The sequence below is a fragment of the Blastomyces gilchristii genome, assembly GCF_000003855.2.
Source record: "Blastomyces gilchristii SLH14081 genomic scaffold supercont1.5, whole genome shotgun sequence".
Classification (NCBI taxonomy): domain Eukaryota; kingdom Fungi; phylum Ascomycota; class Eurotiomycetes; order Onygenales; family Ajellomycetaceae; genus Blastomyces; species Blastomyces gilchristii.
This window is the reverse complement of record NW_003101678.1, coordinates 3599618-3611731: the sequence shown is the minus strand read 5'-3', so window position 1 is coordinate 3611731 and position 12114 is coordinate 3599618. Positions and strand designations below refer to the sequence as shown.

The 12114-nt window shown below is 46.0% G+C and overlaps 5 protein-coding genes across 5 annotated transcripts; 3 read left to right on the top strand and 2 right to left on the bottom strand.

The window, feature by feature from the left end:
• Window positions 1–1706: 1706 nt before the first annotated feature.
• Window positions 1707–4060, bottom strand: BDBG_03612 (ubiquitin-conjugating enzyme E2 C). Its single transcript, XM_002626402.2, has 3 exons — window positions 3488–4060; window positions 2927–3259; window positions 1707–2790 (listed from the first exon to the last, which is right to left on the bottom strand). The coding sequence occupies exons 1-3, from the start codon at window positions 3601–3603 to the stop codon at window positions 2685–2687; spliced, it is 555 nt and encodes a 184-aa protein (XP_002626448.1). The 5' UTR covers window positions 3604–4060; the 3' UTR covers window positions 1707–2684.
• A 278-nt stretch (window positions 4061–4338) lies between these two features.
• BDBG_03611 (CAMK/CAMKL/CHK1 protein kinase) lies at window positions 4339–6075 on the top strand (the record flags this gene model as incomplete). The annotated part of the gene is made up of 2 exons (XM_002626401.2): window positions 4339–4424; window positions 4560–6075. 2 exons carry the CDS (start codon window positions 4339–4341, stop codon window positions 6073–6075), a joined length of 1602 nt encoding a protein of 533 aa, XP_002626447.1.
• Window positions 6076–6345: 270 nt separating this feature from the next.
• BDBG_03610 (F-box domain-containing protein) lies at window positions 6346–8326 on the top strand (the record flags this gene model as incomplete). Its single annotated transcript, XM_031721328.1, has 2 exons — window positions 6346–6371; window positions 6469–8326. The coding sequence occupies 2 exons, from the start codon at window positions 6346–6348 to the stop codon at window positions 8324–8326; spliced, it is 1884 nt and encodes a 627-aa protein (XP_031577843.1).
• On the bottom strand, window positions 8235–11979 carry BDBG_03608 (transcription initiation factor TFIIE subunit beta). Its single transcript, XM_002626398.2, has one exon. The coding sequence runs from the start codon at window positions 11793–11795 to the stop codon at window positions 10896–10898; it is 900 nt and encodes a 299-aa protein (XP_002626444.1). The 5' UTR covers window positions 11796–11979; the 3' UTR covers window positions 8235–10895.
• Window positions 8698–10781, top strand: BDBG_03609 (3,4-dihydroxy-2-butanone 4-phosphate synthase). Its single transcript, XM_002626399.2, has 3 exons — window positions 8698–9387; window positions 9557–9674; window positions 9764–10781. The coding sequence occupies exons 1-3, from the start codon at window positions 9324–9326 to the stop codon at window positions 10275–10277; spliced, it is 696 nt and encodes a 231-aa protein (XP_002626445.1). The 5' UTR covers window positions 8698–9323; the 3' UTR covers window positions 10278–10781.
• Window positions 11980–12114: the final 135 nt, after the last annotated feature.

Below are 12114 nucleotides of genomic sequence, written 5' to 3'. Positions count from 1 at the left end.
AGCACAGATGTATAAGTGACTGAGATGTAATATCTTCTATTACTATTCTGTATACTTTTAAGCTTGATAAGATAGTCATTTAATATCTGAAGTTATATACAGAAATCTTTGTAAGTCTGTAGAAGTTTAAAAGTTAGTGTCTTTTTAAGAATACTAATCTTTATTCTATTCTCTCAAGATTGATCATCTACTTCTAGAATCTTGATATCAAAATCAGAAATGAATTTTATAAGAGAAGTATTTCTCTGTCAGATACTCTGTAATTAATCTAATATCTTCTATTATATAGCAGTATCTCAGAACAGAATATTGAGATATTTAATAATATTATTAAATATTTACAACACTGATTTATATACTTTTATTTATAAATAAAACTTCTGTTTTATATGATTCTTCAATTATTTATTGATATATTAATCTTGATTAATTAATAAACTGATGATATTCTTATTCATACTTAGTTTTATAAGCATTTTCAATCTTTATAATGAATAGAGAGTGAGATCAGAAGTATTAAAATATACAGAAGTATCTAAGCATTTCTTCAGTATTTATATTATATTTATATTCAATTCTGTCAGTGTTGAAATTATCTGTATAGAGATTTCTTATTAAGATAATCATTGAATCTCTTTATATTAATGTTATTAAGTTACATGCATATCAGCTATTTATTATTATTGTAATTTTAATATTACTTAAAGTCACTGTGACACTGCATTTATACTCATATTTAAGAGTTCTCTTATATTATCATTAGACATGATTATATCAATTATCAGATATGTACTATCTGTGAAATCAGAAGAAGTATAATCATATAAATATCTTATATATCTATGTCAGAACTCTCAGGTCTTTCACTAACATTCTCTTATAAGATCTTGTTACAGAATTAGAGTAACTGATGAGTAAGCTTCTATTTAGAGACTCAGTATCTGTTTAACTATTTAATCATTTCTCTATTTCTTATATATTATTATGTGTTGAGATATCTCAGTGAGTAATCATTTCTAATAAGAAGATAATGAACATTTTTCAAGTGTAAGAAGCCTATACTGAATAGATTAGTATTATATATATAGGTCTTATATAACAAAGTGAAAAACATTAAAGAAGGAAAAGAAAGAGAAAGTGCAAGAATCAGTAATTGAAGTGAATATTTATACACATACACAGTGTGTACGCGGTGGAGCTTCAGGGCGGAAGAATAGGAATTCTGTGGGTTTTTCAGCTGAGGATTGGTGATTGAGAATGACTGAGAATCGGAGCTTTCAGCGGAATCTATGGAGTGTAATGGAATAGTCTATATGATGATCGGGCGCAGCCCTCCTTGCTTCTCACTTGTGACTTGGCTCACACCCACATACCTCAAAGCAGTCTGAACAAAATTGCCGCACAGAAAAAGTGAGGTCATATTATAGCTCTCTCCCAATGCCCTCTATTCAACATGCGCCAGAAGCGGGTCCGATAGCCTCATCTTTCTTTTCTTTGGCGGGGCCGCAGTGGGGAACATCATCTTTTTAAGGTTCAACAGTAACTAGCTCACGATTCCCGAGCTGGACAAGCTCTCCACCTCCTCCCAAGACAGACATCGTGCTGCATGTAAAATAATACAGACTATCTAGTAATAAAAGTTTCCAACTGATGGAAGAAATTCAGTGACTGCTTTTCCTAATAGGTCTTGCCGAATACAGCCTGATTTAACCCACTCATTCGACATTTGACAGGAGCTTGGCTTGTTTCTCTATACCTTGACGCTCCTGGATATTATCGCTAGAGTAAGCCGGTTTATAAAACTCTTTCTCGGTGTAAGTTACAGACAGTGTGCTGTCAACTACGTCTCTAGAGAGAAATGGTCTAAAAGACGCATGACAGCATTGGCTCCTGGTGTAGTGAAAGGCACGTTAACTCCATCTGGTGTTGAATGTCAAGTGTAGTATATGTTGTAGAAGAGGGGTGTTACGTTTAGTAGCTGAGGTGATAGTGGGAGCCACGGTACACGGTAGTCGGGTCTGCAAAGGACACACCGCGCGCACGTCTCCAAAGGCAGAGTGTAGGATAATGATATGTTCTGCAATTTTAAGGATAATCCATATACAAACATAGCCTCTGTGAGTTCCGCTTGAGAGCTTAGAGGTGAAAAAAAAAGAGGGACTTCAACAGGGCGTTGTTCAATTTCACCAATGGCAAACTTCGCACGCCAGCATTCTTGGAGATCCAATGCGAACCAACGACAACATGGGAAGGAGATCAAAACTCCCCAGCAGGAAGATGACTAGGTATGTGAAGGTAGCGTATGAAACAGTGGGAAGGCAGTGTCTGCTAAAATGAGAGAGGAAGAGGAACAGCGAGAGTTGGGGAAAAAAGAAGAGAGGAATATTATTCGCTGTCCTCCAAAAACTGGAATTCGTACTCCAAGTCGTAACAACCTAGTTGTAGGGGAAAATATAAATAAATAGCGGAAGAAAAAAAGAAGCAGAGCACCCTGACGAACTCCATGTTTCAAAACGGTGGTGGAAGAGAGTAAACCACAAGGGCTCGCAATGTATAACCCCCCAAAACAACCCAACGGTGGTTTTATTTCATGCAAAACCAACCAGAAAAAGAAACGTTATGCATCCTGATTAATTTCCAGCTCCATCATAAATTGTCGTCAATAGCCAAATGACCTTAATCTTCTATTCACCAGCTTCAATATCCCGATGTCGTGCGAGAACATGCCGCTTATATTCCTCTGGGTTGTTGTCCCAGAGCTCTGCGGCTTGACCATTTAGTGGACTTGCACTAAATCGTAGAAGAAGCTCTGGTCAGCGAGAGTCCTCCCTAAAACTTATGTCAAGTATATAATATGGTGGTCGTAGCCAAAAATAAAAGAAAGTGAAATACAATAAAATAAAAATAAAATAAAATAACAACTGACTTGTTAGGTTCCCCCAGCAAGCTCTGCAGACTCAACAGAACGCTCTGCACATTGTACACCGCACTCCACTTATCCTTCAGAATATCGAGACAGATCCGACCGGAAAAGTCGACGTTGGGGTGGTAAATGGGCGTCTTGAAGAGGACTGTCGGCGGCGCATAGGGGTAGTTTGAAGGAAAGACAAAGGAAAGCTTCAATGTGAGGCCCTCGTAGGGCGTCTCTGTTGGTCCGCTGATTGTGGCCGTCCACGAAAGTAGATTGCCATCAGCGTCTGGGAAGGCAGATATACCCGGCGAAGGAGACATCATCAACTGCATCAGTTCACTCTGTAGTCTGCATTCCACGAATTAATACTATTAGCAGGGTTACCGATGGCAGTATTGGGGTACAGAGGCATTTAGGATTCCCAGCAGTCCGGGTCAGCGCCAGGGGAACAACAACAAAAAAAGCAATAATGATTTGCTTCGCCATCGTCCCGACAGAACAAGAGCACTGTTTTCGGGCGCTTATAGGAAGAAGAAGTTCTTTCTATGACTTTTGTTGGATAGCATAAAAACGCACCGCTTCGTAACATTTTGAGTATCCGTCCTTGTCACGCCAATGCCCAGTTTTGAAGTCTCCAGGGTCACGGCGGAACCTGGGCCGGAGTTTTGGGTGTCTTCCACGTTGTAGTCCATGGCCGCGTGCTTGCTTGAGCAACTCTCTTGTTTATCCAAACGAAAACGACAATGGTAATAGGAAATGGGGAGACAAGGGGGCTTTTATAGAGGAGGCTGCGAGAGCTCTCGCTGATTGTCAATCAAGCAGCGGGGGCCGGCTGAGAGCGAGGGGGCCAGAACAAGGGTTTTGAATGCTCCTCGCGCAGCAGTCAAAGTCACCTTATGATAGCCAGGGTTAAAACAGGAAACAGGATAATGTAGGGATGATGGCATGAATTGTCAAGACTGGGGCCGGAAGAGGTTGTTGTTTCGGTTGTAGCAAACCCAGCGTTTTGGGTGAGCTTCTGGAGGTTTGTTTACCGGGCAACCAACTTCCCGCGCGCCCGCGCTGCCGCTGGTGATGATTGGTCACCGCCTACCCTCGAGGCTCCACGGCAGAAAAAACCCCAAGATGCATAATAATGTGATATCATCCTGCACACCGTTTTTCGCCAACTCAGCTCAATAATGCTTCAATCCTTCTCGCTTCGCTGTCTAACTACTATTTAGTCCAGCTAGCAAGCCCGCGTCGAAGGTTCCATATCTGCTGCGCCGTCGCTCGGTAGCTGGGAGGAGAACGCGTTGCTGTGCTGTGCCACCACCCCAACAGCTGAACCCTCCTTGTCCGGATGGGTTGTCTGAGCGCTGGCGGATTTTTCTTTTTTCTTTTCTCAGCAACTTTCTTGAAGGCTAGATAGTGGCCTAGCCGTCGCCATGAAGCACTCTCAATTGGCCCCGCTTCCCAACGACCTGCCATTTCGCATAGTGTCGAAAACAATTGGACAGGGGGCATATGCATGGTATGGTAACTTGATATATCATATACCCCGCTCTGATATTTTGTCTATCTAGAGTAAAGAAGAATACAAAAGGAAAGAAAAAAAGAAAAAAAACTAAAGAAGCTGATATCCTTTTTCCCGGCTCCCCGCTCGCAGTATCAAAAGGGCATGCCCGCTCCAGAGCGACTCGCCTATATTCGCAGTTAAATTCATCCACAAGGATTACGCAGCTCGACATGGGCGTATCACTAGTAAACAACTACAAATGGAGGTGGCCCTGCATAAACACATTGGACGCCACAATAACATCATCTACTTCCACGAAACCGGTGAGGATGATTGCTGGCGGTGGATAGCCATGGAATTAGCTGAAGGGGGCGACTTGTTTGACAAGATCGAGGCTGACGAGGGAGTCGGGGAAGATATCGCCCACGTCTACTTCTGTCAGCTGGTAAATGCAGTTGGATACATGCATTCCAAGGGCGTGGCCCATCGGGATATCAAACCCGAGAACATTCTTCTCTCCGCGGATGGCAATTTGAAAATAGCCGATTTTGGACTAGCTACGCTGTATGAGTACCGTGGAGAGACGAAGCTGAGCTCAACCCTGTGCGGCAGCCCGCCCTACATCGCCCCCGAGGTGGTGAAGTGCAGTAGCAGAGGTAAGTCCAAGGGCGATGGTTACAGAGCAGATGTTGTGGATATCTGGTCCTGTGGAGTGGTTCTCTTTGTCCTCCTTGTTGGCAATACACCCTGGGATAGCCCAACGGATGAGAGTTATGAATTTGTCGAGTATGTGAAAACAAACTCCAAACCAACGGATGAGCTGTGGGAACGATTACCCGTTGCTGTACTGTCTCTCCTTCGGGGAATGATGAAGATCGACACCGCGAAGAGGTTCACTATGGATGATATCCGTAGACACCCATGGTTTACACGGGAGAATCCTTACATGTGTGCGGATAACAGGTTATCCAACCCTTTAAATCTAGCTACCACCATGTTCGAATCATTACATATTGATTTCAACAGAGATCCGCTATCTCTTTCTTCTCAGCCTCAGCGCACTGCTACGGATACCAGCGCCATGGATCTAGATGAACCAGGGTCGTCTATGAAGCCTAGATTTTCATCCACTCAACCCGATTATCCTGTCGAGGACATGCTAGATTGGGATGGACCCCCCCGCTTATCATCGCAATCTGCCTTCTCCCAACCCAAGTCAATGGATTCGGATCATGTTATGCTCCTCACAGAACGTTTATCTCAAGACCCGTCAATGTCTCAATTCTCCACGACCCCCTCCGTCCCCATCAGTCGAACGCAGAACGCACAGAACTTCCAGGATATCGTTCCTGCATCTCGCCTGACCCGGTTTGCCTCGACATGGCCTCTTGGGTTACTGGTAACACGCGTCTGTGAAGCCCTCCAGCTGCTGCATGTGCCAGCATCCCCGACATCATCTGATTCTGCTGACGCGATAGTCATCCGGATACGGACGCAGGATGACAGGAAGTGCCCCCTCCACGGCAATATTATTATTGAAAGTATCACGGATGGGCATGCGGAGGTTGAATTTGTTAAGGTAAAAGGCGATCCGCTGGAATGGAGAAGGTTCTTCAAGAAGGTGACTATTCTTTGCAAGGATGCGGTGTTTAAACCCGATACATAGAGCAATGTTCTGGATACATATAATTACGACGTTGATGTACGCGGAATCGCAAGTGCGGTGATCTATATGTTGGATTTATACGGAGTAATGATAATAAATGATGATGTTGGGGTAATGCCATATATAGTTATCTTTGTCCACTTCCATATCTGCATGGGATCGGAAGGGCGTGGAGGAATCACATGACCTGCAACTCGAACCAACTCTTGCTTCCAAGCTAAAAAGCTGCATTGAGGGGAATCTCGAACCTGGAACTGGAATTTACCCGCAATGCATCTGCTGCTGTTGTTCTCGTTGTGTGCCTTTGTGTTACATATGTTGTCTCCCGGATACTTGAGTGTAAGCTCACAATAACACCCGACTCTCGCTTCGGCACCCAGCCGTCAACATTAGAGCTGACCCATCGTCGATAGATATCGGCCCAAGCGAACTGGCTGCCCTCCAGGTTGTCTCCAGGCGGCTCTTTAACATATGCCGCGACAATTCGATATGGCGCCAACACTGCTATGAGGCAGCTAACCATAAATTACAAGATCGCAATGCTTTGTTTCACAATCGGAGGCCCAACACCAACAGCGCCAACAACCCAGGCTCCGTTATAGATGCATTGCTGACGGGCCATGTTCAAGGTGGCAGCATTACGGAATCATCCGAGTCCGCGCATGCGGATGCAGACGGAGCCCATGACAGACGGACCAGCCCACCCGCCAGCTCTGCGAGCCACTGGGATCCTTCCTACGAGGGGGAGGAAGTCGACTGGTATTCAGAATACATCGCTCGGAATGCCCCCATTTCCATCCAGTGGCTGCAAGAGCCGTATGCAGCTGCGGACCAAGATGGGGATGATGCCATTATTCAACGTGAAGTCAAGGGTATGGGTCTTTTGAAAGATTACCGCTACGGAGGATCAGATAAGATAATCGGGCCCCTCGATGACGGGACGCTCTGTCTGTGGGATCTTAACCGGTCGAGCCTGTGTAAACGTAATACGAGAGGGAAAATTGTTGAGACAAGTGCACGGGGTGCCCTTACGACGGATTCATCAAGACGAGCACATGAGCCCTTCTCCTCAAGGCCGACGAACCTCGACTTCATAAGCATTGGGGAATGTGTGAGCGTCGATTCATTCCACCAGGCTGCCTATATCGCGGTAGGTAACATTTTGAATGAGGTTGATCTATCCACTCTTCAGGTAGTATCGCAGCAGAAATACCCGTGGTCGATATTCGCGCTTTCTCAGGAAACTGAGTATGCAGCGCCATTGACCGTGGGCACTACCCGGAGCCTCAATATCTATGATCCTAGGTTCTGTGGTGCCGGATCAGATACTAGGATACACTACCCCATGCCTCCTTACAACAGTAGATTCGTATCATTGTTCCAGCCTGTTCCTCTTTCGGTGTTACACACACCCCCGCCGAATATAAACTCAATCGTGGTTGCCGGGCGCTTTTCAGCGATCTTGCTATATGATCGCCGCAACCTGTCTAGTTTACTGAGCACTGCCCACTCGGGTGCACGAATATGTAGCTTGACAGCTATCCCAGCTTGCCCCCGGCCGTACTCGGTAACATGCCCCGAGCTACAAAATAACCACACCATCGTTGCAGCTGGCGAGTACAAGGGACGCGGGTCTCTTGAAATGTTCTCGGCTTCTACTCCTTCCACCCCCGGAGATTTCCAAACCCAGAAACGCTCATTACTTGTAAAGGACGGTATCTGTCTCAATCGGCAGAGTGCTTCTGGCTCGAAGCTTTTGTCCGTGGCGGTCCATGGCACTCGTCTCGTCTTCACTGACGCGAATGGGTATATCAAATGGGTCGAACGAGACGGTCGAACCGAAGTACGACGATGGAACCTGAGCAACGACACCAAACATCGCAGACGTCAACTAGACTCAACGCACCCAATTCCATCGAGCTCACATGATCTGGAATATTACAGGCGGACCGATGAGTATGCTACCGGTGACTCCGATATCGTTCGTAAAATCCTGCCCACAGGCTACAGCGATGTGCTAGACGACGAGCTCCTCATTTGGACCGGAGACAGGATTGGTCGTCTGCGCTTTTCGAGTAAAGCTGGCCATGACTGGAATAAGGAGGCTGAGATCTATGAAGAAGAAATGGCAGAGGCTGCAAGGCGCGATGAGGAGCGTAAGAGGGCTCTGTACGCGGAGACTGTTTTTAAGTCATTTCGAACGCACCAGCAAGAACTTACGTGGATGGGGGATTTTGGGATGGGAGCATGAGAATTTGCGTGCCATAAATGTATATAACTTTTGGAATCTAGTTTTCTATTTGGTTAAGATATATAAAGGATGGGTGATTTGCGAGATTAGGGAAGAAGGTATGATGAGATTGTTGGTCTTGGATACAGTTTTTGATATATATGGTTTATTATAGGCGCTTGTCGCATTTTTTTTTTTTTTTTTTATAACAGTCGATAATTAATCTAAGCCGAATTATGTGGATTGGTTTGTTACGACTTTTCCGTATATATTATTATTATTCCCTTACTGCTAGCTATTCTGTGCAAGCAAAAGCACTGGCATTTTGACGGAGGTTTGTCACCCGCCCCCGTTAGTTAGGCGCAGCGCTGGCCGAGGCTCATTGCGGCATGTGGCGGGAATATGTAAAATATTCCGCCCGAAATAAGAAAACAATTATTAATTCCTCTCATAATCAATCTCTTGCGATCCTCGTACCCGCTTGGAACACCGCTTTATTTTCTTTGCCCGTCTCATTCTACTATATATATGTGCGTGTGTACATATATTATTTTGGATACCACTGTCACGATCATTGATGTTCTTCTAGTTCCCTTCGTTTTTTTGACCCTTCTCAATCGATTGATTCCCGTCAGCATTCCGCCTCCGCCAAATTCAGCCAGAAAGCCCAATTTGTGGCGCGCGCCGAGTTCAACACAGAGAAAAGCATTTCGTCGCATCGTTGACATTTCCCTGTATATATTAATTGCTTCCCGTCAAGGCACCTCTTTGCCCATTGTTCTCCCCCGCCGTCGAACTGCCGAACGGACTTCCGCGCAGAGCAAACTCGCATTGGAAACGGACGAATTAGCTTTTTCTCACCTTATTTATTACCTGAGACCAAAGGAGTAGTGCTCTGCCAGGCTCTTGCTTAGCTTTCTGGCGCTGTTGCTGTGACTGGACGAGTTTCCGCACGCCCCCAAATCGCATTACATCTCTAGCAGCTCAGCTGTTAACGGAGAAGACACAACCGCACCCCATGCCTTCAAAAACAGACGAGAACCTGCGGTTCAGCACGATTGAGGAGTCGATAGAGGCGTTCAGTAAGAAGACATGCTGTTTTTCTCCTAATTCCTGGGAAAATTTGCCCCTCCATGAACCACGCTCGATTTTGCGGGGTCAAACTCGGGAACCACTCCGGAAAAAGCTGGAAGAGAAAGGAGCTAAGACAGAGATAAGAAAGCTAACAGGTGCGTTTTCTACTATATGTAGGAAATGGAGAGTTCATCGTAGTCCTCGATTCGCAAAACCGGGAGAATGAAGGGGATCTGATCATTTCTGCGGACTCGGTGACTGCGGCCAGGATGGCGTTCATGATACGGTGGAGCAGGTATGTGTTACACACATTATATTTCACTTCTCGTTTAAGATCCAATTGAGAGAAAAAGAAAGCAAGTATCTAACCAACAATAAATCCAGCGGCTATATCTGCGCCCCCATCCCCGCCTCCCTCTGCACGCATCTATATCTCCCACAAATGGTCGTCGAGAATGCCGATCCAAACGGCACAGCCTACACAATCACTATTGACGCCACCGACCCGTCCGTCACCACGGGTATCTCTGCCCATGACCGTGCTCTTACCTGCCGCACCCTCGCCCGCCCAGACGTCCAGCCCTCCCACTTCCGCCGACCAGGACACATCCTACCCTTACAAGCTAGACCTGGCGGCGTCCTTGAGAGACCCGGCCATACGGAGGCGGCGTTGGACTTCTGCCGGCTGGCAGGGAAGCCAGAGGCGGCTGTTATCTGTGAGCTTGTTGAGGATGGAGTGGAGGTGGAAGGGGTGCCGGCGATGGAGGGGAATGGGATGATGCGGGGCAAGAGATGTTTGGAGTTTGGAAAACGGTGGGGTCTAAAGGTTTGTACGATTGAGGATTTGAGGGAGTATTTGATGAAAGAAGGAGGTGTGGAGGTGAATGGGAAACATTAGACTTTTTGTGCGACTGCGATTGTCGTTGCTTGTTTTGATAGGGCCTTTTGGGTTGTATTTTATCATTTCATCCTCAGTGTTCATATTACGCCGTACTTCTATACCCCGTCGACAGCTCTGTTGTATTGGTCTTTTCTTGCTGTGCTTGAAATTTGTGACCCCTCTCCATCAAAAAGAAAGGAATTCACTAGTGAGCAGCGACCAGCTAGACCTTGTTCGGATTTTTGGTTTCTCAATTCCCTAGTTAACTAGACATAGAGAGTTGGTTTGGTTTTGAATGTTCCAATCAGTACAGCTTGCTAGAGCGTTCAAGCGGAGATAGGAAGATGTAAGGAATGCAGCTCCCACCTGGTGAGGTGATGTTTGTTTATTGACTATAACTGAAATCCATTAAGCCTGGAGAGCATTACCATATACATAAAAGCTCAATCCTAGGGCCAAAAAAAAAGGGAAGAAAGAAACAATATACGGACGCTAACTCCGTTCCGTAACATTATAAAAGACAACCCCACCATTCTTGTTCCGTGTGTCTTCTGTTACCCTTGCAGCTATTTCAGAAAAAAAAGTTTGCATAAAGCAAAGATACAAAATCTATCGTGGCATCTATAAGTTAATTCATCATCTCTTCAGGTGGGAGTAATCCCTCAACACCCCTACCATATGTGTATTAGTAGTCTTCCCACTGCGTCGTGCCTTCTTCACCTTCTTATGCTCGATCTTTGGTTTTGGTTTGGCCACCTTATTCTTGCTTGTTGATGTAATTCCAGCCTTCTCCAACTCTTCAGTTACCGCCTGTTGGTCGGGTATCTTGATCTTCTCCCAGATTTGCCGGAACTCGGGATCAAAATGCTGAATGAGTGAAGGATCATTCGCCCACACCATCTTGGGGTGGTCGTCCTTCTTATTTCGAGTAACAAGCAGTTTTCCTTCCTTCTCTAGCTTATCGATAGTCTGAACAATATTGGGCCACCCTTCCCGTAGCTCACGCACACTCATGCCCTGCGCCGTCGGCTGGGATTGAAGCTTTCGAAGCAATTGCTCGGCTGAGCGGATATTATGCGGAGGCTTAAACCGGAAGGTACCCTCCCCATTAGCACCCGAAGGATCATATTCCACCTTATCGTGAGACTGGAGAATGCGCTTCAGTGCCTGAATGTAGCCCGGGTCATGTCCCTGCTGCTGGAGCGAGAGGTAGGAGAGGATATCCGCAAACTTGAGCGCGTAGTCCTTGCTTTTCATATGGTCGATAGCGAACACGACCTGGGTCATGATATCTTTCCCCGTGCCGGTGTTGGCCGGTTGAGAATAGATGGTATCCGCATCATGTCGGCGGCCACTCGCAGCGGGTGTACTGGAATAAGATCTAGCAGCTTGTGCGCTGGCAGCTGCAGTAACAACGGATGATGATGCAGCAGCAGCGAGGTTGCTTCCGGCCGTTCGTCGATCTTGTGGAAGACGATTTGCAGCAGACACGACGCTGCTGTTGAACGAGCTGATCTGGTTCTGAAAGTAGGACATGATGCGAGCGAGAATGTGAAAAAGACGGAGTGACGCAGTAAGCCGCTGCTCAGTGTTCGCTACGAGGTTGGCTGGGCCATCCACATTGTCTGCAAGCTTGTAATCGCAGCTGTGATGCGGGTGAATGGATGAAGAGTAAATCAAAGACTTGAATGTCCTGTGTGATCAGATTGATTCATCCCCGATGTGATGTTGGTAGGTCTTCTGGGCCTGTTGAGGCGAATACATGCCCTTGCCTGAGATCACGTGATAGTTATTACTTACCCTTCAGTCACGTGACTCTCTTCTCTGCCAATCCAGGTTGTTTGGCCTGCGATAA